Here is a 23,299-nt window from a genome sequence, read left to right as displayed (position 1 = left end):
AAAATATTGAGAAGCACAGGGACGATTGGAGGTGTGGAACTGCTCCTTAAGGGGAGCAGCTCAGTAGGCTAGGCCTCTTCTGCCTGGAAGAAGGACAACATAAAGACATATGAGAGAGGTCTGCAAAATCATGAGGCGGGGGAAAAAGGCATCAGATGAAGCTCTGAGCAGCAAGGCCCAGAGCATACAAAAAGGGGTACTTGTTCATGCAGTGGGGAGCAAACCTGGAAAAATCTTTTCCTAAGGAGATGGATGCAAAATGTTCATGAAAGCTCAAGAGAAGATGTGGGCAAGGTCTTAGGAGTGAGATCTATTCAGTTTTACAAATAGACAAACCACACCAAGCTCAGGAACTCCCCCCCAATCTAGACGTAGCCCAGGACTGGGAGAGTACCCGCATGCTGTACCGCATTCACTTGCCCTGTTCCCACTCTTCCTGGCTACTTTCTTGTGGTAATGCTTGGTGGCAGGACTCCGGACTAGGGACATTGTAGCCTGAACTCATATGATGATTCATACTCAAGTACCTATGCGCAATTTAGGTACTTGAATATCCATGTGGCTCTTGGCCTGTATATTTATCTGCAGTATTTGCACAGTAAATTAGGGTGAAAAGTAGGCTAAGTAGCCTTAATCAAACTTGAACTTGAAAGGAAAATTAATTTCTGGAAGTCTGTCTTATCCCGGAATATATTCGATAGCTACACTGAACTGGCATTTTGTTTCTTTGTTTTTCAGCACCGTGTGCACACGATCCTCAATGCAGATTTGGTTATTGTAATGAAGAGAGGGGTTATTTTGGAATATGACAAGCCTGAGGTTCTGCTAGAACAAGAAGACAGTGTCTTTGCTTCTTTTGTACAAGCAGATAAGTAATAAAAATAAATGAAGCATTTTAAAGTATGATTGTATTATTTTCTAAATATGTAAAATACCTGTAAATAAATATTATTTCATAATAAATTGAGGTTTTCCTTTTTTAATAAAATGAGCCATTTTTCTTCATCTGAAACATTAATGAATTATCCATGTACTTTCCTTTTTGTATACTTCTACTACTCTTTTTATTTGCTACCAAAGAATCATGAAATATGGCTGAAACAAACTACATGGGTGAAATATGACAGGATACACATCAAACAAACATAGCCAGCATGGAGTTTTTATGTAACTCTTAAACCTCTCCTGTCATTTTATTAACATGTTATTTTTTATGTGTCATAGCCCTACTGTACATAACACTTATGACTGACTAAATGCAGAAGGAAAAATTATATACCAAAGGTATTTCTCAAAAGCTTGTATCTCCCTTAATCATATGACTCTGTAAATCTTTAATATCTAAATATAAAATCTATAAAACTTTTTTAATATTGTGGTTTATTGATAGCGCCTGTGTCTCTTGGTCTCTCCTTTAATACCTTTTAGAAATTAATCACAACCTGATTCCTTTAGTCTTTCTTAGGCTGCCTCACCTCTACCCCCATTGAATCATATTATACTGATCCCAAACGGGACTGAGCCAGGCTCCCTCCCAAACTGTGAGGAAGCAAAGAGGAGGCAGGCTGTGATAAAGTATCAGTGTTTAATGCACACTGTTTCCAGACCAGTACAGACATACCAATTCATCTGGAAATTATCCCTCCCAATCTGCTAAATAAACAATATTAAACCTTTCACTGGAGCTCAGAGCCATGAGAGCCTGACTCCTTGTCTCCTAGTCTCACATATTTCACCCACTGTCACACTGTTTCTAGATTCACTGTCATCCTTACCGATAAATTATGTATACTTATTAAGATAACTTGTAACCACTGAAATTATCCTAATTTGACTGGACAACCGCTTATCCCTGCCCTGTCAATTCCTTGTGACAATCATTCCAGGATTTATTACTTGCTAAGGGGTTAGAATGCCAATGACCCAATAGAAGGCTACAAGGAATTTTTCACCATTACTCTTGTTATAACAACTTTGGCTTTACATCCACTTTTGTCCTCTTCCCCTTTTTTGAAGAATTCCTAGCACTTGGGAAAACTCCTTTCTCTTTTTTTTCTCTCTTTAGCCTGCTCAATTAATTTGGAATCTGTTTTTTAAAGGCTTGATTTTCTGGAAAAAGATATCTCAGTGTTTTCACAGGATATGTGATATTTTTAATGCATTGCTTCTCTTCTAGCACTGCAGTAGAGAGCAAGGAAAACTTGAAGAACTGTTGTTGCTGTTTATGTAGAGTTACCAGTTCCAGAGTGGAGTATTTGCAGCAACTGCCTGCTGTTATTTGTGCAATACCTAATGACATTAAACTGGGGCCAGAGGACATATAACCAACAGGAGAGTGTAGGATAAACAACAGTAAAAGTGGGGAGATAGAATACAGTTATGCAGAGGAAATGCATGAGCTCTGTCTGCTGAGTATTGCCTGCTCCAGCTGGAGAGAAAAAATGGGCAGTTGGGAGACATCTCCTCCTCCAGGGAATCATTTTGCTGGGCAGCTTCAAAGGAAAAATAGCTGCGGAACTATTGGTGTGTTTTCACCCTGGGATCCCAGGCATCCATTACGGCTAAGAGAGAAGACACGGGAGACAGGTGACTATCCTTCCAGGATAGCAGAAGGGCCCAGTGAGTGCAGAGCAGGTTTCTATCACAGCTACTGTGCGTGCTGTCTGATAGCTGCCCAGCACTGGTCTAAGGCAGAATCTCATCCTGTAAAGGCTTAGGAAAACGCCACTCTGCAGGACATCTCAAATTCGTGGTGCAGAGAGAGATTCTCAGAAGCTTTGCAACCATTTGTGGAAGATCCTAAATCCTAATGGCAGGAGGAGAGATACAGAGAAGTGAGGTTTCATATGCTTTTAATAAAGTGCCTGGGATTTGACACAGCAATTTGGACTAGCTCCTACTCCACAAGCTTCTGACAACCTTACCTGGAAAGGAATGCAAGGGACTAAAGGACACAGCATATCGCTAAGATGACTGTATTATATCTTGCAGTATTAAGAAATAAGAACTCGAAGTGCAAGTGTCATACATTTCCATTGGAAATGGGGCTTATATTTCACAAAGCAGCATTGCAGGAGAGTAGGGTAAGGGGGTTGGTTCATATTCAATGATTATTTATCTTTTTAATGGTACCACACTGCTGGATAAATATGTGTGAACAGGGATGCCTCTTAGCTACCACTTGGACAGAACACACTTCAGATTTCCTCAGCACATGTTATCTAGTCTTGTTTATATGGGGCCAAGTCCCAGGGAGCTTCTGCCCCCTAACTCCAAAGGGTTATAGGCTCAACAGTGACCAGAAGCAGTATCCAAGAAAATGATTCTATGGTGGGAGGCTCACTACCATTAGGGGAGTCATTGAACCTGTTGCCTCAAGGCAGGTGTTCCAGAAGTTGCTATTGAATTGGGCTCACAAATGCATTTTGTATGGCAATGAAGCATTACTGAGCAAAGTGCTGGACTAAAATGGGTGCAAGACCACCCCAGAGCCATGTCCAGACTTTCATTTCTCCTCCAAGATAGGCCTCGGCTCAGTCCCAAAGGTGTTAGTGGGATAGGCTGCCAATGGAGATGCAACTAGGGTTTGTTTTATTTTGTTTTCTGTAAATGCTCCCATTACACAAAAACCTTTATAACCTGTCTAAGCGTGGCCACTTCATCCTGTTCTAGTTATTTCCAGGGGAATGCTCTTTCCTTGGGAGGCCAAGAAGCACAGCATGCCTGCTACCTTAGCCCTCATCCCAGCTTTGCTTATGCCTTCCTCTGTGGCTTTGCATAACCAACTCCGATCTCTTTTCTTCTGTCTAGCAAAGTGATTTGTGAGGCTTAATTCATGTTAGACTAATGCTGTGTAGCCTTTGAAAGAAAGGTCTGCTTCTGAAGGCAGAGAAATAGCATGGTGCCAACTAAATTTTAATTTAACAGTTATAGTAATATCTTCTTTGATAGCCATTAAAATCAGGATAAATCGGGGCGGGGGGAGTTTTGAAATGTAAAACCTATTTTTTTGGGTGGAAAAACTTACCCCTCATGATTTAATACTACACAGTGGGATTGTTTGCTCCTGTGAGCCCAATTTGTTCAGCAGCTCTTAACACAAATATGTTGGCTCACTCAGAAGATCTGTCACTTTTTTCTTTTAAGTATCTGTCACTTGATCCACAAAGACAGGGCTTCTTTTCATTCTGCTCTAGAAATTCTTCAGCAGAAGCCACTTGCTTTGCTGTCCCATCTCAGCCAACAAGTGCTCAGAGGTGAAAGAAAAGAAGTGGCAAATGTCAGTCCCAGTAAAGAGCAGAAGTGGAAACAAGGAAACACCCTTCTAGCTCAACAGAGTTCAGGATTCCTAAAACCAGCATGGTGAGTGTGTTCATGCAACATTCCTTGCTGTAGCAGGCTCTGTGGGTCATTCCTAGCACCAGACTATGAAGCAATTCACCTTTCCCTTTAAAACAACCCTCCCCGATGCATTTTTTTTTCATTCTACATTCATGTAGTTATGTAGTTACCGGCCTCTGGAGGAAAAGGTACAGAATAATACAATCATTAGAAAAGAGTAAGGAAAAATGAGACGAGAGGCATGACTGCCTTTTGAATACCTATGTCCATCTCTGCAAAAGAGTGTGAAATGTTACCAATGAACTGCATGGTGTTACAGAGCCTTTTTATGCTCACTTCAAAATGCTGGAAGTAACTATGATCTGCCATCAGCTGGAGAACCACACCTTTGACAAATAAATCTTCAAATTATTTCATCCATTTGTTTTTTTTTTAAAGTTTTAGAAAGAAAAGTATTTTCTAAGTTAAATTGTATATATAAATCATGTACTTAAAGTAAAAGTGTAGGTGCAGGTGACATATTCAGAGCAAGCACACAAAAAATGTCTAGCAGACAATGTGATACAGAGAAAGGGGACTTATCTTTGGCGAAGCTCAGTGGCCTGGCAGCCAGGTGCCAGGGCACCTTGTTGGCATTTGAGTTTTATTCATCAAAGCAGCAAGAAAGATGACCCAGAACAAGAGAAAGTGTGGAGTATTGGGAAATTGACCCCTCCAAAAGGAATGGATGTGTCCAAGGACATGCAACTATTCATACATAAAATGTAGAAATAGTCTAAAGTAATAGTAATCATTTGATTACAAGACTTATAACGACTGCTCAGATTACTTAAAAACACTATTCTGAAATCCCTAGGTGGGCCACAGTAAGTAGCTGTAGGTGGTCAAAGTTAATTTCAACCCCAACGGTCTGGCTCCCAACCGTCAACCGGGCGATTGCTTTCCCCAGGCAATTGGTGCCAATAACTGCTCACAGTATGTACCAAAGCACTTAGAGCCAAAACTGAAAGGCAAGTCCATGGACACATAGAATTAGAAAAATATAATCATAAACCCACTGGCACTAAAGAAAAACCTCTTATCCAGAATATCCTTGGATGCTTTAGCAGCTCTACAACTTTGGTGTCTAAACTGAACTAGAAACAAAATATTTAAATCAGAGAAGGTAAACACGCGAATGCGAATATTGCTATTTGAACAGTGGAGCAGTAACATCAGAGTGTTTTTGAATAACGCATCTTGTCACAGAGATACATCCTTATACGCATGCACATGTATGCACTTATCTGCACCGAGCCATCATACTGCCGCACACAAATTTAGCTTCCTGCCTCCTTTCGTCACCTCTTCTGGCGATTTTGACGTCCCTCTGGAAGTTCACGTCACTGTGGGATAACCATTTGTGGACGGATCATTTGTTTGCAACATTTACTGCTATTTGGACAGTAGATTTTTCCTGAGCAGTCACAACTTGCATCATTTCATGAGCTGCTTCTTTCAGAAAAAATCCTTCCTTAGCCAAGGCTAAATAACTCTAGCAAATTTTGTAAGGGGGAAGGAGCCCTTTTAGTTCCAGGTCTCTGTTTAAGCATTACGTCCTTGGACTTGGCCTCTTCAAGCAAATTTCCCACCTCTGCCTGCCCGACTCACTAGATGAATGTTTTCCCTCTACTTACAGAAAGACACGCAGGTGAATTTCAGGATTTTTTTCTGCGTTAAAGATTTCCTTTAAAAAAACCCCCAGCATCATTTTGTTTTCTATTTCACAGAATAATTGCCCAACCTGAAAGCACACCATCCCGCGAAAGAACGGCTGTTAATGGAAGCCAGGTACTGGCAGCAAATCCATCCTCGAACAAATATTTACAGATATCGGCTCTGGGGAAAAGGGGATCGCTCACACCACCGCGGCCCGAAAACCGACCTCCCCCTTCCTCAGGGAAAAAAAAGCCAAAACCAAAAAAAAAACCCCCAAAACCTGAGGTAAAAGGGTAAAGAAACGCACCCAGCGCTCACCGGGGAGCAATCCGGGACTCGGCTCCCCCCGTCCCTTCCCACAGGGCGACGCTGAGGAGCGGCGCCCAACGGCTTTTAACCGTCTTCCGTTGCGCCCGTTGCCCAACGACCGTTGCGCGGAGGCGCGCGCGGGAACGCCTCAGCCCCTCGTCCCTCCGCTGGGGGCTCGCCGAGGAGCCGGTACCGGCTCGGGGACCGCAACATCGAGGCCGGGAGCGGCCGAGCCCGGCCTCACACGCCGGTTCCCGGCGTGTGAGGCCGGGCTCGGCCGCTCCCGGCCTCGGCGGTGCCGCCTGGTGGCCGCCGCGCACCCCGCCACCTCCCCGCCGCCGCCGCGCTGCCGGGGCCGGCTGCGGCGGGGGCTGCGGCGGCGCCGTGCACCCGCTCGGCCCCCGCGGCGCGGCCGTCCTCCACCCCCCCACACACTCCCGCCCCCGGCGGAGCGGCGGCTGCATGGGGCGGCGCTGAGCGGCGGAGCGGCGGCGGGGAGCCATGCTGTCGAGGAAGGGGATCATCCCCGAGGAGTACGTGCTGACCCGGCTGGCGGAGGATGTGCCGGATCATGCCCGGTACCGCGCCCGGGAGCGGCGGGCGCGTTTCGTGGGCAAGAACGGTGCCTGCAACGTGGCCCATAAAAACATCCGGGAGCAGGGGCGCTTCCTCCAGGACGTCTTCACCACCCTGGTGGACCTCAAGTGGCCCCACACGCTGCTCATCTTCACCATGTCCTTCCTCTGCAGCTGGCTGCTCTTCGGCATGGTCTGGTGGCTCATCGCCTTCGCCCACGGAGACCTGGACCACAGCACCCGGCTGCAGCGCGACCCCAGAGAGGGGGCGGCAGGGGCCCCGGCCGGCTTTGTGCCCTGCGTGACCAGCATCCACTCCTTCACCTCCGCCTTCCTCTTCTCTATTGAGGTGCAGGTGACAATCGGCTTTGGGGGACGCATGGTGACGGAGGAGTGCCCGGCCGCCATCCTGGTGCTGATCGTGCAGAACATCGTGGGGCTGGTGATCAACGCCATCATGCTGGGCTGCATCTTCATGAAGACTGCGCAGGCCCACCGCCGGGCCGAGACCCTCATCTTCAGCAAGCACGCGGTCATCGCCCTGCGTGAGGGCAAGCTCTGCTTCATGCTGCGGGTGGGGGACCTCCGGAAGAGCATGATCATCAGCGCCACCATCCGCATGCAGGTGGTGAAGAAGACCGCCAGCCTGGAGGGGGAGGTGGTGCCCCTCAACCAGATTGACATCCAGATGGAGAACCCCGTGGGGGGCAACAGCATCTTCCTCGTCTCCCCACTCATCATCTACCACGTGATAGACAAGAACAGCCCCCTCTACGACATCTCCCCCCTGAACCTTCACCACCATGAGGACCTGGAGATCATCGTCATCTTGGAAGGGGTGGTGGAGACCACCGGCATCACCACTCAAGCCAGAACCTCCTACCTGGCAGATGAAATCCTCTGGGGCCAAAGGTTTGTGCCCATCGTGGCAGAGGAAGATGGGCGATACTCTGTGGACTACTCTAAATTTGGCAACACAGTGAAAGTGCCCACCCCTTCGTGCACTGCTAGGCAGCTGGAGGAGGACAAGAGCATTATGGACACCATGCCATTTTCCCCTAAAGGCACAATAAGGAAGAGGTCTGTCAAGCTAAAGCCCAAGTTTACCATAAGCAATGAGCCTTCCTGATGCCTTTTGACTGGGAAACTCTGTTAGGGCTTTGTGTCTGAAAGATGTCATAAACTCAAAACACTGACGTGGCCTCTTACTTTTTTTTAAATTCAGGTTGGTAGCACAAGGTATGTTCTGGTGTTATTTATTGTGGGATAAATCTAAAGCTAATTATATTTTTTTAAAGGTGTGAGAGATTTCAGGCAGCACTGAGAGTAGGAGAAACATGGTCTGCAGCTTTAAATTTCAATTCAGAACTGTCCTATTTAATTGCACGATCATTTTGTGTTGATTAATCTGCAGGTAATGACATATTTTCTCAAAAAATAAATGTATATTTATCTTCAGAAATTGCAGTACTTAGGGTCTTGCACTGTCCTGAAGTCGGTAGTTTTTAACTGTTTTTTTTCTAACTTGAACAATCAATATAGTAAAATAAAATACTAATAATTGATAAAGTAGGCTGAATTTAAAGTATAACAAAAAGGTCAGGCAATGTTATGTATGACACAAGACCAGATCTGGAAGTGTCTATGTATTATATGCTATGTCTCAAAGAAATTAACTGCCAGATTTGCTTCATCCATATTGTATCGTATGGAGCCACTCCTACCACATGCAATATGAAATGTGTTTGAATATTTACTTTTGTTTATTTTAAAACCCTTTACATTTCCAAAATAAAACATTCAGGAATACCTTTTTGGACTGTACATTTCTGATAGTAAGCAATGCTTTGCCTTTAAAAAGAGTAGCAGATAGTATACAACTGAAATGAATTATAAATAGGAAAAAATCTGTGTTCTAATTGTCTAAACGAAGAGAAGCAACATCCCCTCCACACACAGCACCGCATGGCAATAGGATACCCAGTAAAAAAATTAATCTCTCAGAGTAAATTCTGTTAGATAATCAGGGAATATAAATAGAATTTGATATTTTAAATGAAAGGGCAATGCTGAACGCTGAAATGCTATCTGCATGCAGTGGGCAAAACCTTTCACGCCTTTCCCTTTTGTCAGAGAAGCAGAGGTTTTTGTGCTTAGGGAAAGGAGGGATGTGTAAGACAGTGTGGTCACTCCTGGGATGCTGTGTCGCAAAACATAGTCCTGCTGAGGAAACGATTCCGTTTCCACTTACATCCTGACCTCCCTACACAGCTGGTGCCTGCCTTGGTTTTTAGCTGAATTCAAGATCCGGCATTCACCAGCAAACATGAAGGAGCCATGTTCACCCCCTCAGTTCCACTGTGACAATAGGAGCAATTCCCCTTTAGCACGCTCCTGCAAATCCTCTCTCTGGCGATATTAGTAACAACAGCAATTTTATTTCTATGCAGGGTTATTAGGAGGCAGCAGCAGCATTAACTACAGCGTGCTATTAACAGGGCAGACTGCCACTCAAATAAAAAAGATACTGTTGTCCAAACAAAACCTGAATAAGTATTACAGAACTGATCCAACACCTGGTTACACAAGCTGTGCAGAGGCATCAACTTACTTTCAAACAATTATTCAAGGAACTTCTAGTGCCAAGTTCTGGTGTGTTATGTAGTTCATGACAGACACCTGAAATGGTTTGTGTTGGCAATAATAAGGCAAATTTTTGATGCCTTGTCAGTGTAACAAAATAACAAACTCATTCAAAATTGTGACAAAGCTTCCATATTGACTGTGGAATATTTTCAGGCATCTATAATAAAATGAAATAATGTTTGGGTAAAATCAAAAGTTGTTTTAAAATGATAAAACGGTAGTTATATTTTCAAAATTTATGTATTTCAGTTTTATGAAGACCTGTATCAGCATTATCAGACAGCCAGTTAAGAGAATAAATGCCTGTTCATTTTCCACATTCCCAATACACTAATAATACTCCGTGAACAGCTCTAAAAATGTGGTATGTGTTTCACAAAAGACAGTCAAACTGGCATTAACAAGTAGTCAGCAAAGAAAATTCGGAAAGGTATATTTTATATTTGTAATCGTAAAAAACCCTATTTTTTAAAATAGGGAATAATTAAATGCCTTTGATGATTAAATTTCTTCTGTAAGACTGAGTCTAATTGTCACATTATTTTCCAGCTTTCCCTTTTACTGCTTCTTTCCATCGCCCATCAGAGGGGCACTTAGGATAGAGCCATTTGCATCTCCTAGACATCTTTGTTCCTTTGAAAGTTGATTGTTCTTTGCGACTTATCGCAATACTGCTGCTTTATTCTTACAAGAGTCATAGATAAAATATTAGAGTTAGCTTTCCAGTGACTTGAAATCGTTGGCTTCTCCTTAGCCTCCTTAGTGCCTCGTTTCAATGTGTAAGATATACCTTAAGGTTCTCACGTGAAACCTCTTCAGCTCTGGTAGCATTTTAAAGCTCTTGTCAAGATTTGACCTAAATGTGAAGCAATTTCAGCACCACTACCATGCAACTATTTTCAGGAACTGATGCAAGCCTCTTTTTTCCTCAGGGAAATCTGTGCTACAGAGAGGTAGAAAATTCTCTTTGTTCACTGTGAGATGGGAGGGGAAAGACGGGAGGAAACAGCTTGCATTTGCTGGGCTGCTTTCAGGACCACCTTTTACGTCACTTCTTTTACAAGAATGTGCCTAATTTTCTGAAGTCTTGCAACCAAGAGGCACCACAGTATTATGAGGAAAGCGGGATTTGTATATTAAAATCACCATTGTGAATTATTTCAGTCAAAGTGTTGGTGATTTTGAATCTCAGGATTCTGGTAATTTTAAATTCTTCTGTTCTTTCACCATTGAAAATATTCAGAAGCATTTCAGGGGCAGAGCAAGGAAGAATAAGTGTATTTATTTCATACTAGGGATATTACTTCTTTGTGAGGATCCTTTCATTTTGTCATTTACAAAGTAGTTGGGCACACAAATATCTGAAATTGTTCTTAAAGTTGTACTTATGCTGACAGCCCCCACTCTCTGTAGGAAGGTTCTGAAGGCGTCAGTGCTATCATTTGACATAGAATAGTCCTCATTCTTAGCAATGAGCAAACGTTGTGTTTTCCATAGTTGAAGTCCCAAGTGAGTGGGCTTTTGAACTTTCTCTCTCAGCCTATGTCTGCTTTTTGGTAGGTGGTATCGCAGTTGGGGTCCTGCCGAGCCCTGGGGGGAGTGCGCTGTGGCTCCCACCGCTGCTATCTCTCCACGTGTTCTCTGCACAGAAACCAGTGTGAGGGAAGCTGGGGGCTACATGCTCAGGGCGTGCCCTGACCGAGGGGAGGATATGGACACAAAAAGTGGGAAGCTGTAGGTTTTGTAGAGACCCATTGCTGAGTTTAGGGCGTGGCAGAACCAACTGTGTCCATGGGAATTGCCTTTCATGTGCTTCAGAGTCCAGAGACCATTATCAGTTTATACTCATAGCTCACACTGTTCAGTGCATTTGAATTGGAGTTTGTCAAGCTGTTTGGGTGGACACAAGGATTACAGAGCTTATTAATCAGAAACGGAGACTGGAGAACACTTATGTTATATGCCATAGTTTTAAAATACTTCTAGTGACTGCTGGTGAGAAACACCCACTGGGCGTATCAGTTTCACGCTGCGTTTCCTAATGAAATCAAGTGACATATGTGTACAAAATTAGAGTATAACAAGGTCTGACTTTGTCTCTTTATTCCCCAAGGCACATGATAAGTATAGTATTATAGCAGTGTATTTCAGTAGGACAATGTCCCAATAAAACAGATACAAACCAGAAGTGAACTCAAGAGGCTGCATATTAAGGCAAAAGAGGGTCAGGGACAGCAAATAAATAAATTTAAAATCCACAAGTGACACAGTGGGAAGGCAATGTCGAGAAGTAATAAACTGTTTTCTTTTGAAGCCCTTCACACCAACAAAGTTGTGACGATATTGAGATGAGAGATCAGAGACCTAAAAAGCAGATATGAGAGGCTGGTATAAAAGTCTTTAACAAGGCCAAGGTTTACATGCTAGCGCAGATTAGTGAGGGGGTCAATGTCAAAATTCAGTCTGCCCTGTAAGGCGAGACTGCAGGCTGGGCATGATCAGCATTGCTCAATCCAGTGGGCAAATACTGCTGTGTGTTGAGCAAGGTACAAGTCACAACAGAGCCCTGTTGGAAGCAGTGTTAGGAAGGCTTTGTGATGACTGATTCTTGTGGTTAGTTATTTATTAATCGTTTATAATATCAATCTAATGAATAATTAATAGTTCTTTGAAAACTGAATTTGTTTCTTCATGTTTTCCTTCCTCTTTCACTCTTTCTTTGTGTATCGGTCACCCCTAAAAGTAATTATTGTACATCTGCTAGCACAGTTTGTTTTGATTTGGGATAAAGCACAAGAGTGCTCTGGGCAATAAAAAAATAAAATAGATATTAGAAACCCAAAAATGTCTGTGAAATTGCCAAGCTTGCAACTTTCACAGTGATTCCTTGTACAAAGCATGGAAATACCTATTCCTAGGAACTGGATTTTAATAAACTGCAATAGATTATTCCCTGTTGTTCATTGTTCGGGTTCCTGTGGAAGTGAAAGTGGTTTAGGTCTTCAGGTTAGGATTGAGGGAGAAGAGAAGGTGGTTCAGAATCACTGCATTTTAGGCTTCCTGATTACACCTTTCTCTCTCCCCATGCTAAAAGTCATACTGGTGTTGCCACTAAAAATGGGCAGGGTCAATGCTCTTTGCATTCATGCAGGGCCAACTGCCCTGTTCCAAGGTGGATATCTCAAACCCAACAGCCCTGACCCAAGGTTCCTGGAAGGCAGTAGAAAAATTCCCACCCATTTCAGTGGATTTTTGGAACAAAGGATGTAATCTGCCAACCTGCTGAAAGCATGTGCTGCAGCAGGAGGAGGGATTTAATCAGCACTGCAGACCTTACTCAAGCAAAGCTGCTGTTTGAGGTGAGAAGACCCTTGTGTGAAGAAGGCTTTGGGCAAGCTGGAGCAGAGCGGGTGGTGTGATGCGTGCTCAACGTGGCTGGTGACTGTCTATCTGCCTGTAACAAATGACTCAGTGTACTATTTTTGATTCAGCAACAGGCGAAAGATACGTGATACAAACCTCCACACCCCCCCAAGGAGAACTATTAAAAGAGCAGAAGACATTCTTGAGAGGCTGCAGATACCACTGCCTCCATCCTGCTCTTAGCACTGCTGGATGCCTACAGAAGACAGTATGCTGCATGTTTTTCTGGCTTATGCCCCTATTTTGATACATAGCGTGACTTTAAAGAATCATCACAGGGGCTGACTCAGTTTAAAAGTAATTTTCAAAAATTAAAACCTGCAGGCCCTCTTCATCACTTGCCCCTGTCAACCTTTGTGCCTGACTTATTGAGTTTAAATGCAGATGGCAACTCTATGAGAGGTTTCCTAACCAGCCCTTACTGCAAAGCTGAGCAGCCTTAAATAATCAATCCCATCTGAACCAGCGGGGGCCCAGAGGCCTTGTGATGGTGGTCCCTCAGAGGAATGTGTCTCTTCTTTCCTCCCCTCACAGGAGCTGGGGCCTGCCCTGGCAGGAGGCATCGGGCATCCCACCCCGTCCCTCTGCCTCTGCTGCCATGAGGGTGGTGAGGCCCTGAGCTGGGAGTAGGGCTGCCACATGCTACAGCAGGAGGTGGGAGCCACCCTTTTCCTTCCCTGGCTGTTCTAGTTCATTTGCTATTTCAAGTGGCAAATACCCGCTTATTGTTTTGCATTCATCTTTTCTCTGCCCAAGAGAGGGTAGGCACGGTGTATAAATAGCATTGTTGCTGTTACAGTCATAATAATGTTATTCCTAAGCAAAGCTGAGGCACAGAGATTGACAGCAAGTTTCAATGCCAGCAGCAGGAGCCCTTGACTTCAGTGAGCTTCCAATCAGGCCCCAATGTTAAATCCTGGGCCTTTAAATCCAAGAGAGCTTGCCAGAGAGTTCATTAGCAGCAGGATTTCCCTCTTAGGGTTGGGCACTATTAGATTAATGGGGTGGGCAGCTGATCCAAATAGTCCCTGATGGTGCCTTTGCTGCAACAATGATGCTGTTCCCCGTGTTTTACGTTAAAAGTCTCCTGCTTCAGTATCTCCTGGGAACCTCTTGTCCCTTGTGAGTAAAAATCTTGGTTTATTTTCTTTTCTCTAGTATGAGAGAATACAGCCCTTGAGCATATTGTATAATGCTTTATGCTGAGGCATTTGAATGACTTGAATGTTTATGTAGTGGTCTGAGATCAGCTTGCCCTGTTTGTCAAGTACCTGAAAGGAGGTTGGAGCGAGGAAAGTAACAAGCGAGAGGACAACAGGAAAGGGCCTCGAGTTGTGTCAGGGGACGTTTAGATTGGCTTTTAGGAAAAATTTCTTCACTGAAAGGCTTATCAAGCACTGGAACAGGCTGCCCAGGGAAGTGGTTGAGTCGCCATCCCTGGAAGTATCTAAAAGATGTGTAGATGTGGTGCTTAGGGACATGGTTCAGTGGGGCACTTGGCAGGGTTAGGTTAACGGTTGGACTCGATGATCTTAAAGGCCTTTTGCAACCCAAATCATTCTGTGATTCTAAGTTCTTGCTGTCTCCTGGTGAGTGCATACAAGTAACAGGGACAATATTTTCCAGACCCTCCCTTTGCCACAGATGCATTTTTCCAGTGTTGTTAGCATTACTGTAGCTTTAAAACTTGAGGGAAAATAGTTAGCAAGATAATGCTTCTTTCATGGGATGGGTGGAGAAGGAGAGCAGTGAGATAAGCAGGAAGATCAGAGTGTTCTTGCAAAATGCATGGATTTTGTTGGAACAGAGTGCCCAGAAAGAAAGCGCAGCTTCCTTATGTAAAATGATGGTAAATTTTGACCCCAAGGGTAAAGAAGCTACCCTATGCAGCCATTCCCACTGATGTTTTAGAAGATGACTAGCACTCTGTGGATGTGCTGATCGCTGAATATGCGAGGGTAGCTTGATTTGAAAGAACTAATGGCTGGCTCCGCCAAACACAGAGAAAGCTCATGCTTCTAGAATTCTAGGAGTTAACAGGTATTTTTCTAAAGGCAGTATCTATCTTTAGAAATGTCTCTATAGGAAGCAGTCATTATTTTCTCACGGACTATCAAGTGTTGTCTGGACATCCGTAGCTGAAATCTTTATGCTTAGAATCTACCTGCTTCAGTAAATGGAAGCATTTGATAGTGATATTTAATCATTCAGTTTGGAAGGTTGCTCTTTTGTGTTTCCTTTTTTTGATTGCGGTGAAGTTGTTATTCCTTTATTTGATTTTTTTTCTACTTATTTTGTTTATTACTGTACATAGCTTGAAAAGTATGTCACTTCAAAATAAAGTTCCACAGGCCTGTGACCTGCAGTCAGAACTCTTAAATTACAGTACTACCATTCAAGATATTTCAGTGTTATCACAAGTGTTTCTACTGTAATGTGCAGATCTGTCTTCACTGAAGAGAGTCCATTTCCTTTGTTAAGTGGAGCTCAATCAAGTTTTAAAACATAGGTTTCCTCAAAATTTTCATCTTCAGTAGAAACCTCCCACCTGATCCTACATTCTTAGCTCTGCTTTTCTGTTTTGCAAGTTACACCAGAGATGAAACCAGATCTATCCTCATAGTCCTTATTTTCTACTTCTTCCTCAACTGGGAATAGTCCCTTAAACCAGGTAACTAAACTCACCCTGTTTCTATTCCTTCCAGATACACAGCACTGAAGTGTCACATCCACGCTAGCCTTTGGATGTGCAGTAATGCACTTCATCTTCAAAGCGGTAACTGCTTCTTGGCTAGATGGACCAGAATCTTTGATTTGATTTTTTTTTTTCAGAGGGAAGAGGATAAAGGTGTTGGCACCAAAGCCACTCCATAAATGTGTCATGTTGGCTGAGTGGTTTGTGTTTTACTATTAAAATCGTAATTTTAAACATTTCACTCATGTCTCGTAACATTAAATAACTACCCAAAGAGACCAGTATAAATACAAGACTCCCTGCTTGCTTATTCCCCTTGTTTGAACTTGGCCTTGAGCAGGCCCAATGTGAAAATGTTGCCTGTTCAAAACCCTTCTCTGTATTTCTGTGAACCTCTGTCTGGACTGCCAGAGATTCCTTACTGCCTCCTTCAGGTGACTTCCATATCAAAAAAAGGTCTGTGTTTAACAACTACTAGTATTAACCTGGAGACAACTTCTTTGGTGGTGGTGGTGGACAATATACATCCTGCCTATTTCTTCCCCTTCTACACACACATTGTTGATCCCAAACCTAGAGTCCTGTAGGAGACACAGGGGCATGCAGCTGCTGCGTTAGCCATCCAGTCACTTAGTGTTCTTTCCAGTATTGTCTGCCTGGTGAGGCAAGAATTGTGCTCAGGAACGATAGTATCACAATGGCCTTTATAGCTTTGTTCTGTTTTAAAACTAATACTTCAAGGGTTCTGTGTGGCTCTGATTTGCAGTCAGAGATGGTTTATTAGCAGCCCTGTTAGGTTCTTCTACTAAGTAGGAAGAAATAAAATTATTTACAGTAGTAATAATCTTATACTGACCTATCATAAAGGGAGTTAATATATCCATAGAAAAATCCATAATCTTATATGAAAAAGTATTGCCAAATTTACACTAGTCCACAAAATTTTTAGTAGTATGTTCTCATTAGTCACTATTCAGTCATCACTGGTTTTCACATTGGCTCTCAGAGAAACTACTCCTAAGTGCCTAAATTCAACAGATGTCTTCTTACTGACTTAAAAAAATCTGGATGCAGTGAGAATGCATGACTAAAACGGTGTGCTGGCACTCAAATTTCATTCATTTTTCTGAAGCAGTTTAAATAAAAATAAAAAATTTCCACATTATTCTGACATACAGAAATACTTCCTTAAAGATATAATCTCCTTTAGGTAAGACTCCAATACCTCTAATAACTTTATGGGGTGTCTTACACCATTATCCAGCCACACTAAAAGAAGCTTGAGTATTTGCAAACTAGTATCCAAATTTAAACTAACTTCTAAGAGATAACAAAAAATAATAAAACAATACAGTTTACCTGCAAGCTTGAGTTGAAAGGCTTGTTCTACACAGTGCTGAGCTGCTGGATGAAAAGCTTCACATCTTAATATCTTAATATTGTCAAATGCCTTTGGAGACAACTGTGCTCGTAAAAAAAAAAAAAAAAAAAAAAAAAAAAAAAATCCATTTTCTCCAATATTATTTTTCATGACTAGGTTGGCTTCAGGTAACTCTGTCCAGTCTTTGTGGCTCTGATACAGACATACAACTCTTGATGTTGTCAGGTGAAAAATTTGATATGGAATTTTCAAGACAGACAGTCTTATTGGCTGTGTTCTGTGTAGGAATTTCCCTTATCTCAGAGACAAGAGGCGACTTTGGTAAAGCAAGAGAGAAAGTCTTCCATTAAAAAGCTGCTGCAGTAAAATACTTCTGGGACACTAAGCCAAGAGTGATTTATTACAGAAGAAAGAATTGCAACCGAAAAAAGTATACTCTTGCTGTTCTTTGAGTCCTCAGTACCTGGGCTCAGTAAGACACTGCACTTACGTACATACATACGTAGTGTGTCATACCGCATATATTAAAAGAGAGAAATTTTGCTCTTTGTTAAAGGGTGTGGGGTTGTTTTTCATGGCAGCAGGAATAAGATCAAAGTATGAGTCCTATCAACTTGATAGCAATTAAGCACTTGTCTTGAGCAGGCTGTTTTCAGCCCATTTACCATTACTTCCACCAACTAAAATATTTTGTTACTTTGCTATAAAATCAGAGAAAGATCTATAGTTTGATGTCAAATGAGTTGAGAAGTAAAACCCAGACAAGGATTTGATGTTAACACTGCTCAATTATGAAATCTAAAATATATATTGCTTCCTTGCCGCTAGAATTTTACAGCAGGGTAAATACAAGATTACGTCTTTTTGTCATTGACAGGGGAGAGAGAAAGTGGAATTGCTCCTGTCAGCTGGGTTATCTCCTGGAAAGCAAACTGGTGGTGGAATGGCTGGATTAAAGTTAACAGAACCTCAATTTTTGGCTTTTGGTTTTTTTACCAGCCACTTTACTTTTAGCAAATTTCATAGTGGGAAGTATAATATTCTTCATTCATTTGAAATAAAACAATTCCGGCAAAGCAAAAATCCGAGCTTAAATTCAACGTTTGTTTATACCAATTTGTTGACACTTTTGCAGAGAGTGTTAGTGTCAAAACATGACATGCCAAGTGAATATATCTACTGCAGCACCAAGTGCTTCAATAGCAAGCTACAGCCAGGGTTTCCTGAGGGCTGAATCATGCTTGCACAGTGACTCCTAAGTTACACCTTCCTGACGCAAATGACTCTGTACATCTGAAAAAAAAATAATTTTTTCCGTCATCAAGTTACATCAAATAGTGCTCTGTACTGCCCTTAAAGTGAAAGGACCCATAGATGTATTATACATACCTGGAAGCCTTAGAAATATCTCTTTTGTGATGGGTTTTCCCAGGCTTTGTACATTACTTTGAAAGCATTTTTTTTGCCAGACATGAAAGCTATAGATGTTACCTGAAGCACAGATTGTAGGTAGAAGCAGTCACCTGAGTTGCCTGGTAGCTCTTGTCTGACATTATCCTTGATTATATCCTCCTCCAGTAACCACTGGATTTGAATCTCTTCAGGGCAGAAATTACTCTATATATACACAGGCACAGAGAGATGTTACAGTATTTGCTAATGCTAGTTAAGCAGATAAAGGTGTGAAAAGGAGGTCAGATAACTTGATTATTTAGCTCTTTACAGCCTTGGTATTTATATATTTGGTTATTTATACAGGAAACAAGAGGGATCCAGTCTCAGTGAGGAATGCAATAAGTATGAGAAATAACATTTTTTTGACAGCTTAAACACAACGAACCTCTAGTCCTTTGGATACTAAAATGTACTTATAATAATTTAGTACTTGTCCAGCTACAGGGCTTCTGTAACAAATGTAACGTGTAATTATATGTTTTATTATATTTTTCCTGGCTTATGAAGTTCTCAGTTTCCCCTTGTTGGTCCTCCTCATGGTCCCCAAAACAGCTATGCCAGCACAACTTAAAAGGTGGTGAATTACGGTGCTTTGCCTGCTGCAGGAGAAACAATCTCTTTACTTTCTTGTAAATCATCAGTGTCATCCTACTAAAAAATATTTCCACAGGAAGATATTTCACGAACTCCAAGACCTATTCTTTCCCTTTTTCTTTTTCTTTTTTTTTTCTTTTCTTTTTTTTTTTTTTTGCTAAGAGTTTCTTGAAACCTTCTAAGAGATAGAGATCATCAAGTCTGCTCAAGGGATTAGGTTCCCTGAATTCTAGTGGGGTAGGCAGGAATACAAGTGCTGTGGGCACTCTGACATTCTCAGGCTAACTCTGTTTCTCAAACCGAATCTAGACCTCAGGCTAGATTTAGATCTATATCTGGAACATTTTTTTTCTTTCGCTTGCATTGGTTTGCAAGTGCAGTGCCACGTAGGAGTCTCACATTGGGACAAATAATCAGATCTGGGTGGGATTCTTTTTTTCTTTTTAATACTTTATTAAGATAGTTCATGACAAAGCCTGTGAAATCTTATCAGGAGCAGTATTTTTGTTCCTCCTTAGATTCAGCCCTTTCAAATCTCTCTTTCTGGCATGTCTATGCATATAAAGCTGGACGTCCAGGACACAGCTGCACTGATCTCTCTCCAGAGCAGAGTCTGAGCGAGTCTGAATCATGGCAGAGCTAACACAAGTTTAAAGGCAGTGTGTCCTCTCCAGATGTTTTCAGGTGGACCAAAGAGGAAAGCATAAACAAAAATGCTCTGTGCATACTTGGTGCAACACTGGTGCAACCCTGGCTTTGTCCTGAGGAGCCCAAGGGACATCTGAAACATTGGACATGTCTAGGCTGAAAGATGAGCAACAACAAAGCATGTATAAGCTGGCAGAGATCAAATGGATATGATGCCGACTGGTGATCCCTGGTCCTCAGTGAGGCTGGTGCTGTGCAGGCAGGCAGCCGCAGGAACCAACCTGACCAGCCAGCGCAGGTCTGCGGTGCCACGTAACAGCACAGATGGCTTAGCAATCTCCAGCCTGCCTGCAGCCACCGAAGTACCGACTGAAAACATTGCTTTTAAGCAAATGGGAACAAAAGCATGTGAGCGTTGGTTTTGGGAGCAGTGGCTAAAGATCACAATAGCGGTAAGGAGTATACCAGTGCTGGCTGTAGTCACTCATCCCTCCTGTTAGCCTTAGAATAAAATCATTTGCAAAAACAGTTTTCAATGTAGAAATTTTAATACCATCAAAATGGAAATTTAGACACTTGAAACCACTTATGTGGTTTATAGTGCTTAATGTACAGGAAAGCAATCAGTCCAACCAAAAGACAGGCAGCTGTTAATCCAAAGACTGAGTCAACTAAAATGCAACTTGGGAGCTGTAAATAATTAATAGATAAATTAATAAAGACTATTCTGATGATACTGTAATTACCTGTAGATGGAACTAAATCTACCCATCAGGGCAGATGACTGGCTGTATTTTTTTCTTGCCTGAGTAGTGCAAAGACAGTAGAAAATGAAAGTACAGATACTTATTTAGACTATGAATAGCGTATGTAATTTATTAAGTTCTTGATAATTTTATAATACTCAGTTAACACAAATAAGTGAACATTTACAGCACTTAATTTTCCTCTTTCTTTGCTAAAAAATAAAATGCATAGAAAGAGGGTATTTGAAACTGAGCCATGGCTTTATGTGTAGGAAGCAGCATGACATTGAACACAGACAATAAACTAGAGATACAGAGAGACTGATCAAAAACTTAAGGCATGCCTTGATGACAACACCCTATTCCTTTATCCCAGTTCTGATATTTAACATCATGATTTTTATCAGTTTGCTTGGCTATTCATTGGGGATTGTGCTTCCCTGGGAGCTTCAGAGACCGAATGAACTAGAATCCCTAAGCTGGCTCTGATATAGGCAATTTTTACCTTTAGGAGTCCTGGGAAAAAAATGCTAATATAAAATAACTTACCAACTACCTCCAAAGAAGCTGTTCCTTGAGCAGCATCAGGAATGACAATGAGTTGACATCTGTATAATCCTGTTTCTTCCAGCTGTATCTTTGGCAGAAATAGTGGAGCATTGCCTTTTTTTTATTTCACTAACATGTAGGATCCTACTCTAGGAGGACTGTGGTTTCCAGCTATAAATGTAAACAGTATCTTTTCTTGGTCAGTATCTTGGGTTTTTAAATACCAAGTGATTCTCATATTGTTGTTATCCAGTTGTGGTGTATTGTACTCAGAGGTCAAACATGGTACAGAGGTGCCTGTATTCAGGAAGAGCATCACTAGCTTAGTGCTCATTTGCACTTTTAGGGTCTCTTCCAAAAGGAAACAGCATAATGTAAGAAATGCATTCTTGTAAAAGAAAAAAAGAAAGCGCGTTTAGAAACATGGCAGCTGTTGTTTGGCTTTTGAGGGATCATTCAGTTCTCAACATCCTATTTTATTATGCCACTACTCTGCTGCTTAATCAGCTTTTAGAAGTGCTCAGTAATCCTTGTCTTAGACTCCCTCTAGCGAAGAAACTGTATGCAACTGTATGTGCTGATCATGTGAAAAATCGTTGTGTGTTATAATAGACGTTGCGTCACTTCTCTATGGTACTAAATGCACTGGCAAGGTCTGCGCAGCCTGTAGAATAGACATGGACTCAGGAACTTCACTCATTGCTACTGAAGTATCCAGTGTCTTTCTCTGACTGTGGAAATTTCCATACATGGAAGTTTACATAGGGCTCTACTCCATGGCTGAATAACTCATCCTCTCCTCCTAGGTGGGCTCTGAATTCATGCAGCAGGGTAGCTTGGTATGATGCACAGTGAAGGTGGAGGGCTGCCTGCACCTCCATCCTACTTTCTCTACTGTCACTGGTGATAGGCAGCACAAAAATTGAAGTCCTCTTCTCAATGTAGTAATAACAGCAATGATAAGCTAGTGGGAGAGGGTGTGAAATGAGATATTAGATGGAAACTCTCTGTATTGTATGCACCATAACCTCCTATAACACAGAAATTACTCTCAAGCAGTTTCTTAGAAGGTACCAGCTGTGAACTATTATGTGCTAATGAAATACACATTTGAGTAAATAAAATTGTTTGCAACAGAGACTGCACAGCAGTTGCTGTGCAATCATTCAGACTGACAGCTTCTCAAATTGATGGAAAAGGTGCAAAGAATGGAGAGGTCAGCTTTGTAGTGCTGCTCTATCCCTGCATTTGTCACTGAAAAATATACTAGGTTTAGAAATTTGGGTATCTCTGAAAAAAATTGTTTTCCTTCATTGATATTGTACTTTACTACATAAGGAACTACACAGGCTGTTATTTAGCATAGTATTGGATAGTATAATTATAAAAAGTATAGCTTTTAAGGCATTAGAAAACATTAGGGTAACTGTAGATGGTTTTGACATTTGCCATCTGTAGATGCGTAAATAACAGGACTCAAGCTAGTTCCCTATTTCCCAGTATGTTTAAAAAAAAAAGGGTTCATTTTTAGAAATGAGCTACAGAGTGTTGCTATGTTTTCAGACGGGACTCTCATTTCACTACGTTGGTACCACTATATCTTAATTTCAGTAAGTAACAGGTATTTGAGGATGTAAACAAGGAAGTGTTTCTGCAGCCAACTGTAGTGACAGCTCCTGGCATCTGCTACTTATTTTTGCAAAAATTACAAAAGGGCAGAGCTTCATTTCTTTGCAAAACGTCACTATACATCAAATTTTTCTTTATCAAGATACATTTACAAAATGGAAAAGTCTAATGTGGCTGGATATGGCATCATGTCCTGTGGATCTCCGCAGGAGACACATTGCCACAGCCATTCTGACATCCTGAAATGGCTGAGACCTGGCTTTGAAGGCAAAATCTGTAAACCAAGAGAAAGCAACCTATAGCAAAAGCTGTTACTAAACCTGTGGGTCCTTCACCTTCTCTGGGATTTCTGTCTTGAATTTGAACAAGTCAAGGAAGTGTGTGGTGTTGTCAAGAGTTTGTAATGCTGTTGCAGTAGCATTTTAATTAGTTGGGTTTGTATTTTTATGAATATAGAAAATTGAGCATTCAAGTACCTGATTAGTGAATAGCTATTGCAGTGAGGCAGCTGGTCCCAGGGAAGAACACAAGATACTTATATCTTTTTTTATAAATCCCTTTTCACATGGTTCCAGAAAGCAAAAAGTGGAGGGCAAACAGGAAAGGCATC

At 42.0% G+C, this 23,299-nt stretch overlaps 2 protein-coding genes across 3 annotated transcripts in view; both read left to right on the top strand.

The window, feature by feature from the left end:
• The window catches only part of ABCC8 (ATP binding cassette subfamily C member 8), an 81,173-nt gene extending 79,847 nt beyond the window's left edge, over positions 1 to 1,326 (top strand). Inside the window, exon 39 of the mRNA XM_059826155.1 lies at positions 739 to 1,326. Within this exon, the coding sequence (XP_059682138.1) occupies positions 739 to 876 (138 nt within the window). The 3' untranslated portion in view covers positions 877 to 1,326. The remainder of the gene's footprint in view (positions 1 to 738) is intronic.
• Positions 1,327 to 6,846: 5,520 nt separating this feature from the next.
• KCNJ11 (potassium inwardly rectifying channel subfamily J member 11) lies at positions 6,847 to 8,732 on the top strand. Of its 2 annotated transcripts, XM_059826156.1 has the most exons (2): positions 6,847 to 7,159; positions 7,199 to 8,732. In XM_059826156.1, exons 1-2 carry the CDS (start codon positions 6,850 to 6,852, stop codon positions 8,050 to 8,052), a joined length of 1,164 nt encoding a protein of 387 aa, XP_059682139.1. In that variant the 5' UTR covers positions 6,847 to 6,849; the 3' UTR covers positions 8,053 to 8,732. The 2 variants fall into 2 exon arrangements, with proteins under 2 accessions (XP_059682139.1, XP_009818490.2); XM_009820188.2 differs by having other exon boundaries at positions 6,847 to 8,732.
• The last annotated feature ends 14,567 nt before the right edge of the window (positions 8,733 to 23,299 follow it).

Source organism: Gavia stellata, chromosome 17, assembly GCF_030936135.1.
Source record: "Gavia stellata isolate bGavSte3 chromosome 17, bGavSte3.hap2, whole genome shotgun sequence".
NCBI classification, from domain to species: Eukaryota; Metazoa; Chordata; class Aves; order Gaviiformes; family Gaviidae; genus Gavia; species Gavia stellata.
The sequence above is the reverse complement of the archived record's forward strand: the minus strand, read 5'-3'. Positions and strand labels throughout refer to the sequence as shown.

Coding starts and splice junctions, on each gene's coding strand:
- KCNJ11 (XM_009820188.2), top strand. CDS start 6,850: ATGCTGTCGAGGAAGGGGATCATCCCCGAGGAGTACGTGCTGACCCGG.